This window comes from Lasiodiplodia theobromae (genome assembly GCF_012971845.1).
Source record: "Lasiodiplodia theobromae strain AM2As chromosome Unknown scaffold_12, whole genome shotgun sequence".
Taxonomy (NCBI): Eukaryota; Fungi; Ascomycota; class Dothideomycetes; order Botryosphaeriales; family Botryosphaeriaceae; genus Lasiodiplodia; species Lasiodiplodia theobromae.
In genome coordinates this window covers 876,075-890,345 of record NW_023336322.1, presented here as the reverse complement: position 1 = coordinate 890,345, position 14,271 = coordinate 876,075, and the positions used below count along the sequence as shown (strand labels likewise).

The window sequence follows — 14,271 nt, the reverse complement described above, 5'->3', positions numbered from 1 at the left end:
AAGTACCGCCGTCACCGCCTGCATCGCGAAAGGGAGTGGTGTTGGTGTTGAAGTGAATCGAGACCGCCTCTGCATTGCTGTTACACACGCTGCCAGGGAGTCTCAGCCAGCATTCAGCACGAGACCTTGTGCTTTTTCTGACTCCGATTTTGCCGTGTTACGATGCAAGTACGGAGCGGCCAACGGCGTTCAGACGAAGGTCCGACGACCGAGGCCCCCGCTATTCCCTTCCTGTGCCGCAACAGCTGGCAAGGCCAGCAGCTAGCCGCCCCTTGTCCGCCAATCTCGCTTGCTACCGTTGACGGATCTTGCCAGACATCGAACGACCGCGGCCCCGCTGTCTATTCCTGCGATCTCTCGATATTAACACACTGCCGAACAACCTCTCCAATTGCCGACCGGCCGAGATTCCGCTCTCTACCCGACGTTGCTACAGGGCCGCTACGACGATGCTACTCCAACCCACCATAAAGTTGCGCGAATACTCTGAACCGGCCGTATCATCCTCGCGTAGCCATGTGTACGAAAGCATGCCGTGTCCTGTTACCATGGTGTCGGGCCCGGATCGCCCTTCGTGAATATCCCCCATGTGCTGAATGATTCATTTAGGCAGTCCATTATGCATTTCTGACACTCTGTGGAGAAGGCCAGACTGGGAAATCCTGGTGATTCGGGCCCATGCGACTCGCTGGCCGGAAATAGTTCGCAGCCAGCCTTGCATTTTCTAACACGGCACAGGAAAAAGCATTGCCTTCCCTTCGCACATTGATCCATTTTGTGGGGGCCCTACCGTGACCTTGGAAAATAATAGATATACCTATTGCCTAATGGTCCTCCCGCACTTCTACCTCCCTTTGGGCGCTCTTGCAACCTCGTGGTAGATCACTCGCTCTCTACCCGTTGCTGCAGACCTCAACCATGTCTGAAAACTCTACATCTCATGGGTCGACATCCGGGTCGGCCCTCATCGGCTCGCCACCAACAAGCAATATTGACTACTGGATTGTGAAAGGAATGCTGCGGGCTGTCCATATGGATGGAAAATTCGACGCCGATAAGGGCTACAACCTTCTCCCCAAACGTCCGGAAGGCTACCAGTATGAAGAGAAGAGAACAAGCATCATCGCCGGGATGTCTGTCTGCATCTTTGTCATGGCCACCGTGACAGTTGCTCGTTTGGCCCTACGGCTCTTTCGCACTGGTTTACGCTGGGGTGCTGATGACTGGATGCTGATTCCCGGAGCTGTACGTCTCCACTCCAAGACGATACATGAGTTGATGTACTGACTATCGATGCAGATCATGGCCATTGCCTATCCGGCCATTCAAATCGCCATGGTTACTCACGGAGGAGGAGGACAGCATACCTGGGACGTCACTTACGAGGAGTACAACGTTTTCAACTGGGTGCGTCTCTATCTGTCTCTAAATCAACCCTCGGCCCATCTTTAACATTAGCCCTCATGACAGCTCGGCGTGGTCTGCAAGATCCTCTTCTTCACCTCCGTCGGCCTCATCAAGCTCAGCATCACCCTCTTCAACCGGCGGCTGACGAGCATGACGTCGCCCGTTTGGCGTTACCTCAACGACTTCTTCCTCTTCTTGCTGACGGCCTACACGCTGCTGGCACTCTTCTGGACCTGCTTCCAATGCAACCCGCCGGCGGCCATGTGGGACAAGGTGTACTCAGGCAAGCTGGCGACGACGCCGACGTGCTGGAGCACGGCCGTTATCTCTAATGTGCTCAGCATAATCCACGTCGTTATGGACTTCTGCCTGCTGATGACGCCCATCATCATCCTGTGGAAGATCAAGCTGCCCATCAAGACGAAGATCCGCCTCTACTTCGTCTTCTCCACCGGCGCCGTCTCGGCCATCGGCAGTGTGCTGCGCCAGCTCGCTCAGGAGAAGATCTCGCTGGATGTAACCTGTATGAATCCCCTTATCTCCTAGTCTTCTTCATGCCATGGGTAGCTGAAGCTATCATCCGGACGAGGATGTCGAATTAAAAATTCTACATATTCGTCCGGATGATAGCTTCAACTACCCGCGTATGTTTTTTTTTCCCCAGGAAAAGAAAAGAAAAGGCTGAGGCCTAGATCCAGCTAAGAGTCACTACTCTTCACGTCAGCCTTCGGCTGTGATACCTCTCTCTATTCTCTCAACCTGTTATCTTTTTTTTTTCTTGTTGGTGGCAGATTAAAGGCGCCAACGGCTGACACCCAACAACAGGGGGCTACACCGGCATTCTCACCTGGACCCTCGTCGACCTGACCTTCGGGCTGCTCACCGCCTCCCTCCCCGTCCTCGTCGGGCTCCTGCCTACCGCCTGGCGTTCCGTCTCGAATCGGTCGCGTTCGCGCTCACGACCCGGCGCCACCACCGATGTCGGTCGCGGCTACCTTTCCGGAACCACTGCCGCTGGACGCAGTCGTGCCACCGACGATGCAGCAGCAATGCATGCAGTGGGGAGCAACGGCCGGCCCAGCGACGAGGGTGGAATCCTGGTCCAGGAGGAGTTTGAGCTGACGTATCAGGATATCAAGCCGAACAAGGTCGATGAGGAGAGCAGCGTGGAGTCTGGGAGGCCGAAGAGATGAGAGGACCAAAAAAAAATGAAAATTAAAGAGCTGAGAAGGGGTTTTCGTTTCACATCTTTCATCGGCCGATCCTCTTTGAACGAAGCGAGAAACAAAAAGTACTGCGCTTCGTGCTTATAGTACCTCAGCTGTTGGGACCAATGAGTGGGGTTTCTCTTTCCCTGGAATCAGCAGCCAAGTGGTTCGGACGCTTGTCCCTCCCCTTCTGCGCATCCCGACGCATCGACCATCGGCCGGACCGCAGAGCCGAAAGTTTCAGGCAGCTATCAAAAACCCCGCCCGACTTGTTGGTAACAAGTACCGAAGGCGGCCCAGGGAAAAAAAACCATGGATGAGACGGGACGGGACGCGGGCAGCCGGCGCCCGTCATTTCCGCCAACCGGCGACCGGGAGTGGCTTGAGCCGCGGCCCGCGGCGCCCTTACCTACTTCCGACAGGCATACACACATAACGCCCGTCGCCAAATGCCGTTTGTTTTTGCTCTTCATTACCTGCAGGTGTTTGTTTCGTGTGCACGCAACATTGCGACGCTCGCTCTTGGCAGGATGCCCATCCCAGTCTTTTGTTCTGCTTCGCGCGGGTAAGACGACAAGCCGATTCCGGCGGTCTGGTCGGCTGCAGGACCGGGCAGGGAAAGAGAGGCAGAAAGAGACAGGAACAGGCATGCCGGTGCGGGATATGCCGAGCTCCGGGCATGGGTGGGTGGGAACAAGGCTGAAAAAAAATTAAACGTGAGGCGGGGCAGTGGAAATGGCTGCCTGAGGAGCAATTGCTCCGTCACAAGAGGGGTATTGACTCGCGATTTGATAATAAAAAATATGGATTCCTGTAGATAGTAGGAAATGACGCGTCCACTGCTGTATGTAAAAGCAAAAAAGAAAAGGAAAAATAAAAATGATAAGCGGGAGAAGATCAAGACGGACGGGCCAGAGTATAATACATGTACTTGAAGAATCCATTCCTCCCATTTTAACCGATCGCCTATTCTTACTCCGAGTCTGAGTCTGACGGCTTCTGGCCGTAAGTATAGTAAAACTTCAAATACACCCGGAACTCCTGCTTTAGAAACTCAGCTCTGACCTCGTCAAGCAGCTCCTCGATTTCGTCGTTGTCGTAGCCCAGGACGCGGGTAAAGACGGGGACGGCCGTGGGCGCAATGCCCTCGAGCACAACGAGCAGCATGCGTTTGCCTAGGTCCAGCTGGGTCTCGTCCCACGTGCCGATGGGTATCTAGGCACGAGTCAGAGAGAGCCTCTCAAAAGGGCATAGTGCGATGTAGCAGGATCGCGACCCACCTTGCACAGCTTCTGTACGACGTTCGTGAAGCCAACCTCCTCCATGCGGTCCTTCTGCTCGGCGGCGATGCGGAAGTTCTTGCCAATCTTCTTGGACGCGTACTCAATCTGGTTGGCGAAGTACTTGGTGCGCGAGTTCTCGAAGCCCGGGTCGTCGGACCAGAACATGGCCGAGTCCTCCTGATGCTCGACCCAGCCGCCAGGCTTGAGGCAGGTGAACGACTGGAGCCATAGCCGCGGCCAGTCGGTGATGGCCGGGTATAGGTAGCGGGCGTGCACGAAGTCGAAGGCGTTGTCCTCGAAGGGCCAGTCTTCTTCGGCGTCGACCACCAGGAATTTGCAGTTCGGTGATGTCCTGTATATGGCGTGGCAACACCAGATTGCGCAGATCAGAAACCACGATTCGATCACGATTGAGAGCAAGGAGATAAGGAGACATAGAGAGAACTACAGTGGAACAGAACATCATGGAACGGAAAGAGGACAGAAACCAAAGAATTGGTAATACCAGCTGGGCTGCACGTGCTTGATATCAAAAGCAAGAACCTGGGCGTCGGGATGGGTATCGGCGAAGTCCAAGGCCCATATTCCGGTGCCGGTGCCGATGTCCAGGACGAGCTCGAGGTCCTCGCGGACGAGTGGGGCGGCATACAGGGCGCCGTCGAGGGTCTGCACGAACGTGTGGCCCCAGAAGTCCAGGCGCTCTGGCTCGCGCTCATCGTCGGGCAGTAGGTAGGAATCGGCGGCGGCCGACGAGTTGGACGACTCGCCGGACGAGGAGGACGAGGTAATGGAGGCTCGCGACGAGTAAAAGGGCGAGTCCTGGTATCGCGCCGCCTCCCCCCACGAGTCGACGACGCCCAGGGCACGCTCCCACCGGCCCTTGGTGGAGGACGTGTCGTCGGCGGCCATTGCGCGGTGTGCCGGGGTTCTGGAGCGAACAGAGCAACGCAGCAGAGAGCAGGCGGTGCGAGGGCCTTGGAGAGCTGGGATTTGTTGTTCTGCAGTCGCGTGCGGGATGCGAAGCGCCCCACGCACAGCGCCCTGCCTATCCCTGCCCGCCAGCGCGCTGTTGGTGCGTGGCCTTCCTATCACCCAACAGCTCGGCACCAGGCCGGCCACCTCATCCTGTCAGCTCGCATGCGGGGGCCAGGCACGTGAAGACCTGCGCAAAGACCCCGCCGCCGCGCTGCGAATCTCCTGCAGGCTCGGACGATGCGAACGGGCGCTGCCAGGCACCAGTTCAGCGCGCGGGACGATATTCAGGGAAGGAGCGATCTAGCTCCAGCCCCGCAAGGCTAAGCAGCCACGCCCTCTGTCGCTCTCGCTTAGTTCCGCACCCGCCCTCCGCGGCCTACCCGCGAGTCAGCACCCGTCCTCTGCTTGCGTCGCCAGATGCACCACTCACTACTCTCTGGCCCCCCTCTGTCGCGCTCCTGCTGACTACAGTCCCATGCTACTCTCCTTCGACCCGCCACGCAGCCATTAGCAAGCTCTTCCGACCCTCCGTCTCTGGCCCACGCTGGTCGGCGTCAGCAATTAGCCCGTCCGTCCAACACAATGTCGCACAGCTTCGTGGAACAGTCACATGCCATCGGGCAGTCAGAATCACCGCGTTGATCTAGCTCTCGGGGCATCCGAAGCGTAGACTCGCTCGCGAAGCTACTATTGGCACCGTCCGACCAACTAGCGCTGTGGAAAAACGCCTCGAGCCAACGGCCCGCTCCTCTACCTCGCAACATACTCTACCGTCGGAAGCCCCGAGTGACTCGATCCCTGAAGCCAGGGTCGCGATGTAATGACCATGGGTCGGCCGAACTACCAAGGGCGGCCGCATTTGTCAAACCTTCGGATCTTGAACTTGAGCGTTCGAAGTCGCGAGGCAGGGAGACGTCCGACTGTTGTCCAGCTGGATCACATTCAGTCGCATCAAGGGATAAAGGGCAGGTCCGACTGGAGTAACCCAATGGTGGGATTCGCGGCATCTTCCATTCATTGAGCAAATGTCGCTATTGTGGCGCTCATGTTCTTGCATACGCGTCTTCAGCACTACTCTGCCATGGCCAAGGAATATCCTCGCTTGGTCTGGCCATGTTGTCTCGCAACTATTGCGCCAATTCGTGTGATCTCAGACCAGACTCCATCGAGACAAGTCCGCCTGACCTGCATCAGCCAGCCTCAACCATGTCCTCCGTTGCCATCAACGCCCCACGACCACTGCATGTAGGTGCCCAATGAAATGATCCACAATTTTCTCTACGAGGAATTCGACGTACGTGGGTAGTTGAAGCTACCATCTGGACGTAGATGTTGAATTATTAAATACACATCTACGTCTGGATGATAGCTTCAACTACCCACGTATGTCCATTTCTCGTAGGGAAAATTGCGAGCGATCATTCCTTTTGGCACCGACGTGACTGAGCCAGGCGAGACAAGAACATCAAACGCTCAGGAAGACGAAAGGAAATACAAACAAAGCCAAGACATTGAACATTCATTCATCCGTATCAGCGCTAATCGTGCTGGTGCCGCCCCCGCTGACCTCGCTTACGACCTGGGTGCCCACCACATCGCCAGCTTCGTTGACGTAGATGGCACTGAAGGCCTCCAAACCAGGGAAGGGGTGGTATTCGTACATCCGTTCCGTCACCTTCTGGCCCTCGAACTCGGTCTCGTGCTCACGGCCGGTGAAGCGCATGTCGCGGTCGTAGCTGCCGACCGTCTTTTCACCGAGCACGTTGCCGTCGTTGTCGAGGCTCTGGTCAACAATGGCGCCATCCTGCGCTAACTTGCGGTTGGTGTGCGCGTTGCCGCTGTAGTCGTTGACCGAGTAAAGGATGTTGTTCTCCAGCCGGAACGACTCGAGGTCCTCGCGAGATTTGAGTTTGCTGCTGCTGCTGCTGCTGCTTGACGACGAGGAACTGCTACTGCTTCCGCTCAAGCTGTCGGTGAGGTCGCCGGTGATCTCGCTTAGACCCTGTCCGAGCGCTGCCAGGGCCGGGTTGAGGTCGAGCGAATCGAGGATGTCTTCGATCATGGCCAGCAGGTTTCCCAGGCGCGCCTCAAGCAGCACCTTCGCAGTCACGTTCTGGATCGTCAACGAGACGCGGTCCACGGAGGCATCGACGCCCGCATTAAAGTCGAGCAGAGCGAGCACCTGCGCCGCCAGGTTGACCTTGGCCGTCAGGTTCAGCACTTCGATGTCAATCTCGCCCACGTGCACCGATGCGTTGAGGAAGACATCCGGAGGTGGCACGTTGACGGACGTATTTGCTTTTGTGTTGGCTGTTTCGTAGACGGCCGAGTCTGGGTCGCCTGTGTCGGTAAGAGAATAACCGAAGTAGCCATTTTGCGCGAGAGCGCTGAGGGTAAAAGAGAGGAAGAGAAGAAAGAACTTCATGGTGAATTGGCCAGATGATGTTGGCTGAGGCAAGGTGAAGGAAGAAAAAGAGCAACGAGATCTAATGGCGCACGGATAGACTCAGGCTGAACTGCGCAGGTGGACCTTCCACGTACACTGCTGGGCTGATGTCTGCTCTCAGGAGGCACGGCGCTAGGAAAAGACGGCACAGCAAGGCACGGTGATGGGAAAATAAGAGAAGAAAGCGGTCCAGACGTGGTTCTGGCCGGTGGGGGGATGCGAGAACGGGCTGCACAGCGGCCTATAAGCGTGATGTTTATGCTTAATCGGCCGGCATCTGAGCCTGGCGATGCATGGCCGTTGAGCCCGGAGCGGTGGACCGATGCCGGGGAAGCTCGCTTGCGAAATCCCATTGGCCAGGTTCGTTGAATTCTCTCGTTCGAGCAGACGGCAATTCGCCCGGTGCCTTGGACGGGAAATTGCACGTGGCTTGCCATGACGTCCGATATGAAACAGCCAGTGCTCCTGAATTGCCTAATCCGCCCTCCCCGCCCAATCTTATCACAACGCTGACCATCATGCGCCACATCCGACCCTTGTCTATACTGCGGGGGATGGACCCGCCATTATGCAGCTCACCGGCTGGCTTGTTCGCCTTCTTTATGGCATGATCTGGGCCATCGCGATCGATTAACGACGGACGGGCCCGCGCTTTTTTTCTGTCCATGACTCCGCTCCCCTCACCTAGTGCGTTGTTTTCCAGCTTTTGCCTACTGCTGCTCCCCCGGCACACTGCGTGATCTTGCGCAGTCCCCCTTCTTTTCATCTGATAATCTTCAATCTTTCTCGCTCTTACTCTGCGCGCCACCTGAATTCACCATTTTCAATCGAGCGTGAAAAGGTCAGAAAGGGAAATACAATACAGAAAGAGCATAAGGAATGCAGCCAACTTCGCTTCTCATCAGCGCCTTTGGGCTGTTCGCCCTCAGCGCCGCGCAAACCACAACCGGAGGCAGCAGCGTATCCAGCGCCTCTGCCGGGCCAACCATCACCAGCCAAACAGCAACCTCGACTTTCCCTACCTCGACCCCTGGCACCAACTCAACTACCGGCGGTGGCTCCAGCTCGGGCGGCTCCAACGCCGGCAATTCGACGGTACCGGACGTCTACCTCAACGTGCCAGAACTGTCCGTCGGGCGCATCGAGCTGGACGTGGACCGGCTGCGAGCCGACATCAACCTGAACGCGAACGTAGCACAGCTAGTCCAGATCAACGCGGGCGTGGCCGTGTCGGTGGAGAAGGTCAACATCACCATCGCCGACGTGAACGCGGAGCTGGAGCTGGTGGTGCGGCTGGGCCACCTGGTAGACATCGTCAACCGCGTCTTCTCCAGCCTCGACCTCAACCCGCTGCTGATCACGGCCATCAACAACGTCACCAGCATCGTCGACACGGTCATCGGCGCCGTCGACGGCCTGCTCGGCAGCATCACCCAGGGCGGCAGCACCCTCAACTTCCTCGTCGACAACCTCGGCAACATCGTGCAGGAGGTCACGGGCGCCGCTGGGGATACCGTGAGCTCCATCGTCGGCAACTACCAGCAGAACATGACGCAGGTCGGCGACGTCACGCAGCTCGCCAATGGCCTCGTCCAGAAGACGTTTGAGTACTCGCCGCTGAATAGGCTGGTTGATATCGTCTTCAATGCTGCCGGCCAGGTTGTGCAGGCGACGGTGCAGAAGAGTGGTTCGTCGTCGTCGACGAGCAGTACCGCGGCGGCGACGGGAACGCCTGCGGCGAGGAGAAGGCTGTGAGACGAGAAAAAAAAATGAAACAAAAATCGGGTCGGAATTACGGTCTGTTGGACTCACCGTGTGCCTGCAAAACCCCTTTTCAGGGATTTTCCCCCTCTACCCCAGCTGGGAAGGTGGTGGTGTGTAATAGCATGAGGTTCAAGACCAATACCTACTACACACCGCACCATAGGCCCCCTTACGGAGACCCTTAGGTACAAGGCCATCTCGCCCACATTGTTTATAACCAAGAGGATAGAGCACGGGGAAGAGATGTAGTGACGAAGAAGGTTTCTGGCCAGACAGGTATTTTTAATGCTTCATATTATGCGATTACGTTTTGTATCGACGCCGCGAAATGTACATACGAATTTTCTCTGCCACCATTCGAAATCTCGATGAATCGAATCTACCCTCGCACATACGATCAACATCAAGGGATTGCAGAAACGGATGAAACCGGGGGGATCTGCCGTCAATACTGAAGATGAGTGTGGGGAGCAGGCCTTCTGTGCTACATTGACTGCTGGGGTACTTCCCCTTCCGGCGATGCCGGCAGCACAGGACTCCTCGCCTCCAGATTTTCGCTCTCACGAACCCTCGCGCAGGATCATAGGAGCGGGAATTATCATCGCAAGGTCAGCTCCCCTTCACGACCATTCTTGGAGACGTGCAACTCACAGGTGTGATGTTGCGCAGATGAAGTTCAGCGCTATCAAGGATCGAATAGTTTGCTGACAGCCAATAGAAGCTCGGGTTTTTCCTACAGCTGCGACGCTGCTGTGCAAAGTCTGCTCTAGTTTTTCAGCGCTTCTTCACTGGTCTAGAACATCTTCACGGCCTTTTCGTCAGCCTTCAATCAGAGACATGCATGCAGGCTTGCCCAATGTCGTGTCACCACACTTTCCCGCAACAGTATAACCAGAACGATGGGAGCCCGTATAGTCTTCTAGTCGAGTAGTGCAAGAAACTTGATTTCCAATTATAAAAAGAACTGACCTTCCCCGACGTTACCCAGTACAGCGTGGGTTTCAAAAAAGCTGTTTTTTTTTTCTGCTTATATGCGATAATCCCTGCTCGCTGCAGGACGCAAGTCAAATCAGACCACGCCATGCCGCTCTTCCAACCAACGCTCCACGCCCCGCCCGACGAGCCCACCCTCGAGGGCCACACCATCATCATCACGGGCTCCAACTCGGGCATCGGCCTCGAGACGGCGCGCCAGCTGCTGCTGCGCCGCGCGTCGACCGTCATCCTCGCCGTGCGCAACATCCACAAGGGCGAGCTGGCAAAGGCCTCGCTGCTGTCCGACCCGGCCGTCCGCCAGCACGCCAACCCGGCCGCCACCGTCGCCGTCATGGAGCTCGACATGGCCGACTACGACAGCGTCGCGCATTTCGCTGCTGCGGTTACCGCCACCCTGCCGGAGCTGCATCTGCTCGTGCTGAATGCGGGATGTGGTGGCGTAGGGGATGCGGGGGGCAAGAAGAAGAGCAGTGTTGTTGAGCGCAATAGCAGTGAGAGTAGCGCTAGCAGCAGCAACGGCGGCGGCAGCAGCAGCGTGGGCGGTTCCTCGTCGACATCATCATCCGGCGGCGGCGGAAGCGGTGGCGGTGGTGGTGGCGAGCGAAGACGAGGAGGCGAAGCTGAAGGCGAAGGCGGAGGTGGTGGTGGCGCAAGAGTAGGAGGTGGAGCTGAAAACAACCACAACAACAGCAACAGCAGGCACGAGCGCACGCTTCAGGTCAACTACCTGTCCAACGTGCTGCTCCTGCTCGCGCTGCTGCCCCTGCTTCGTGCGACGGCCGCCCTTTGCGGCCGCCCCTCGCGCGTCACCTGGACCGGCAGCCGCGCCCACGCCCTTACCGCCCGCACCAGCGTCGCCCACTTGCCCCCCTTCCGTCCCGGCGACTCGGTCCTGGGTCGCCTCGACCAGGCAGCTGCGGAGGTCGACTACTACCACCATCGCGGGCAGCGCCGTCGTGGTCGTCGGTGTTCTTTACCAGGAGGAGGCTCTCGCCACCGCCACCCCCAGCAGCGGGAGGAGGAGAACGAGGAGGGAGCGAGGAAGGGGGAGAAGGGAGGAGCAGGTGGAGGGAAGAGGTTGCAGCAGTGGCGGCACTACTTCGACCCCTTTACGCGGTACGCGGATAGCAAGTTGCTTGCCGTCTTCTTTTTGTACGAGCTGCGGCGCCGGTTGGGCGTGCTGGAGGATGGGGAGGCCGAGGGCGGCGGGGTGGTGGTGAATATGTTTTGCCCCGGCATGGTGGATACGCGGATCGGTGATGCACTGCCGTGGTATCTACGATTGCCGTGGAATGCGATGAAGGTTCTGCAGGCGCGGAGTGTGGAGCAGGCGGGTTGGGTGGCTGTTCACGCAGCAGTGGTGGCGGGGGAGGAGTCGCATGGGAGGTTCTTGGGTGATATGGAGGTCTTTGAGTGAGTGTTGTACCCCCCCCTTGACGATGTTGATCGGTGATACTGACTGTGGAGGGAAAGGGAGACAGACTTTATCAAGAGTGAGGACGGGAGGAAGATTCAGGCGATGCTTTGGGAGGAGACGGTGGCGGAGATGTCGAAGCTGATGGAAGTGCCGGAGTGGATGAGGACCGGTGGAGGCTCCGAACATGAGATTGTCAGCGAGAAGAATCTTATGATGCAAGCTGACATGTCAGACAGGTAACAAGTCGAGATATCTGCGAAGAGATTGTGCCGCTGGGATTGTTGGACGAGTATTTCGGTATCGTTTTCGATGTTCCGGCGAGCGTTTTGATCGGATGCAGATTATTCACCAGTGATGCTTCTCTTCACCATGTTTTGCTTCTTAGCACTGCACTTCACGCTTTCGAGGAATTACTCGCATGTCCATCTCATGATTTTTGGGGGGTAGCTTACATGCGCAATCGACGTAATGGCCTATGGGAAGTCGGCTCATTCATTACCCCACACTTCGCTCCTGCTTCCAGTCAGCTGCGTCAAGGCCTGCCAATGCAGCGCCACGTAGACCCTTGATCGTCTCTTATCATCTTTCAAACTTCCGTAGCTCACTGCTGACGAGGCTGAAATTCAGCCTCATTCAAACAACGTTCATAAACCAACCAGTCTCTCCTGAGTCATGGCACAGTCGTGGGAGTCATTTTCACATGTTAATACAGAGGATTCTGCTCATTCACACACGATGGTCGAACCTACGAGCGCGATCTTGGCGATAATCCATATCGCATTGACGACAAGCAAAGAGCTCTCAGAAGCCATCTCAGCCATGAACAACAGCAATGCGGAGGTCACCCGAGTTCATTCTGGCCTGATAATTCACACGGCTTTGCTCAGACAATTTCGCTCCACAATAGATAAAGCGAATTCGATTGGCGCAGAAATGGCTCAACATGATGACCTCGGGCAGAATGTGGTTAATGGAAACAAAGTCATCATAGAGGAGATGAAGAAATTGGTCATCGACCTCGGGTTTCCGGGCAGCGAAGACGTTGTCAACCCTTGGGACAGGTTTCTTTTCCGCTGGCGGTGGTATCTGTACAAGCCAAAGATGACAGCGCTGCGGCAGGAGCTCGATTCCATCAAAACTTCCATGACGCTATTCGTTTGCATGGTGGATCTTGAAAAGAAGATGAATGATCCAACTGATCGAATCAGTGAGGCTTGGTAGGTTACGCCTGGGATTTTTCTCTAATGTGATGAGGCTGATTGTATCACAGTATCACCCTCGAAGAGCAAATCTTTGAGCTGAAGAAGCTGTTGAAGCTGCAGAAAAAGGAGATCCGAAAGACCCGGGAACGGCTCGATTACGTCGACGAGAAGAGAATGCCAGCTTTGACCGTCGACAGGCAGATTTGGGATCTCGCAAACGAACAGCATCGAAGATTGGAGCCATTGCGACGGCAAAGACGGATCGAACAACTGGGACCACTGCAATCTCGATGGCCGAACGATTCGGGAACTTCCTTTACATCTCAAGGTTCGCCATCTTTCGCGCCATCACCACCACCAGGTGACGGCCCGGTCACGCCGCCGCCCCCACGTGAAGTTGTTTCTCCCCTGTCGGTACCACTTCGCTCACCTCCGCCCCAGGGGATACGAAGCCCAAGGATCCGAGTGGTCCAAACGACTAGCTCGCCAAGATCTCAGGATATGGACGCCGTATCGTCGATAGGGACAGTCAATGCGGACGATATGCCGCAAAGAAGCGAAGTCAGCAAGCATCCCTGAAAGACCGTGTCCTGAAAGTTCATGCTGACGGACACAATAGTCACCGAGGAGATGGCTTCGACATCACCGCAGGCATCAAGAAGCAGGCCTTGAACAGGAGCAGGTCTATCACGATAACGGTCCGGAGAATGCTCCGCGGAAGCGGGAGTCCTCTCGGAAAACACGAAGAGGCGAGGGAAGCCGGAAGCATCAGCATTAACGTCATATTTTGAAAAGGAAAACTTTGGAATGCTCGGATATCTCTTTAATGACTGTGGTCTGTTCTCCTTCAAGCCCTATACGTCAATTATAACAATTTGTGTAGCATGAAATCGGTAATCGGAGTAAGATAAAAGGCCTCATTGAACTATCTTTGCTCATGCCATAGGTGGTTGAAGTTATCGTCCGGAAGAGGATGTGGAATTAAAAATTCTCGATGCACGTTCGGACGATACTTCAGCTACCCACATATTTTTTTTTTTGGAAAATGCTGGGGCATGGTTACGTCCAGGGCCTTGGTATACTTCACGCTAGTCTTCGGCAGCGATAAGCCCCTGTACCAACAGCCTATCGCGCATGGCTCAGCCCCATGGCCCCCAAACCCAGCTGAATCGTAAAGCGCTTTTCTAATTGGTAGAGATTGATGACATAGCCCTCTTGTATTCCCTAGGCGAGACTGTATCGCTAGCGTTGCTGTACACCCCGGTGCACTGTGCCTTTTTTTAGTCTGCGCTTGATTTAGCCGGTCAGCGTAAGGTGGCATGGTGGAAACATAGCTATGGACAGAACAACCTCTGATTGCTTGACTTGCCGCGGTACAAGGTATCGGCTGAACTCCAGTCGGAAGATGCAAGGGCCTTGTTCGAGCCAGCCACCGATCGTCGCGCGCTTGGCCGGGAACATGCGTAACCATCCTTTGTATAGCTGTCGCCCATGGCATTAGTTCCTGTACTGCAAGAGCAAGGTAGAGATAGCCCCCATGGATCTCAATATAGAAAATGGTTCCATACTGAGG

General features: G+C 56.1%; 6 protein-coding genes across 6 annotated transcripts; 4 read left to right on the top strand and 2 right to left on the bottom strand.

Moving 5' to 3' along the window:
- Positions 1-918: 918 nt before the first annotated feature.
- On the top strand, positions 919-2,600 carry LTHEOB_4716 (Integral membrane protein; the record flags this gene model as incomplete). The annotated part of the gene is made up of 4 exons (XM_035513781.1): positions 919-1,245; positions 1,300-1,407; positions 1,471-1,930; positions 2,233-2,600. 4 exons carry the CDS (start codon positions 919-921, stop codon positions 2,598-2,600), a joined length of 1,263 nt encoding a protein of 420 aa, XP_035374765.1.
- A 987-nt stretch (positions 2,601-3,587) lies between these two features.
- Positions 3,588-4,807, bottom strand: LTHEOB_4715 (Methyltransferase type 11; the record flags this gene model as incomplete). The annotated part of the gene is made up of 3 exons (XM_035513780.1): positions 3,588-3,830; positions 3,896-4,250; positions 4,404-4,807. The coding sequence occupies 3 exons, from the start codon at positions 4,805-4,807 to the stop codon at positions 3,588-3,590; spliced, it is 1,002 nt and encodes a 333-aa protein (XP_035374764.1).
- A 1,585-nt stretch (positions 4,808-6,392) lies between these two features.
- Positions 6,393-7,298, bottom strand: LTHEOB_4714 (uncharacterized protein; the record flags this gene model as incomplete). The annotated part of the gene is made up of 1 exon (XM_035513779.1): positions 6,393-7,298. The coding sequence occupies one exon, from the start codon at positions 7,296-7,298 to the stop codon at positions 6,393-6,395; it is 906 nt and encodes a 301-aa protein (XP_035374763.1).
- A 900-nt stretch (positions 7,299-8,198) lies between these two features.
- Positions 8,199-9,074, top strand: LTHEOB_4713 (uncharacterized protein; the record flags this gene model as incomplete). Its single annotated transcript, XM_035513778.1, has 1 exon — positions 8,199-9,074. The coding sequence occupies one exon, from the start codon at positions 8,199-8,201 to the stop codon at positions 9,072-9,074; it is 876 nt and encodes a 291-aa protein (XP_035374762.1).
- Positions 9,075-10,164: 1,090 nt separating this feature from the next.
- Positions 10,165-11,736, top strand: LTHEOB_4712 (Short-chain dehydrogenase reductase sdr; the record flags this gene model as incomplete). Its single annotated transcript, XM_035513777.1, has 2 exons — positions 10,165-11,492; positions 11,553-11,736. The coding sequence occupies 2 exons, from the start codon at positions 10,165-10,167 to the stop codon at positions 11,734-11,736; spliced, it is 1,512 nt and encodes a 503-aa protein (XP_035374761.1).
- Positions 11,737-12,429: 693 nt separating this feature from the next.
- LTHEOB_4711 (uncharacterized protein) lies at positions 12,430-13,180 on the top strand (the record flags this gene model as incomplete). The annotated part of the gene is made up of 3 exons (XM_035513776.1): positions 12,430-12,713; positions 12,767-13,026; positions 13,140-13,180. 3 exons carry the CDS (start codon positions 12,430-12,432, stop codon positions 13,178-13,180), a joined length of 585 nt encoding a protein of 194 aa, XP_035374760.1.
- Positions 13,181-14,271: the final 1,091 nt, after the last annotated feature.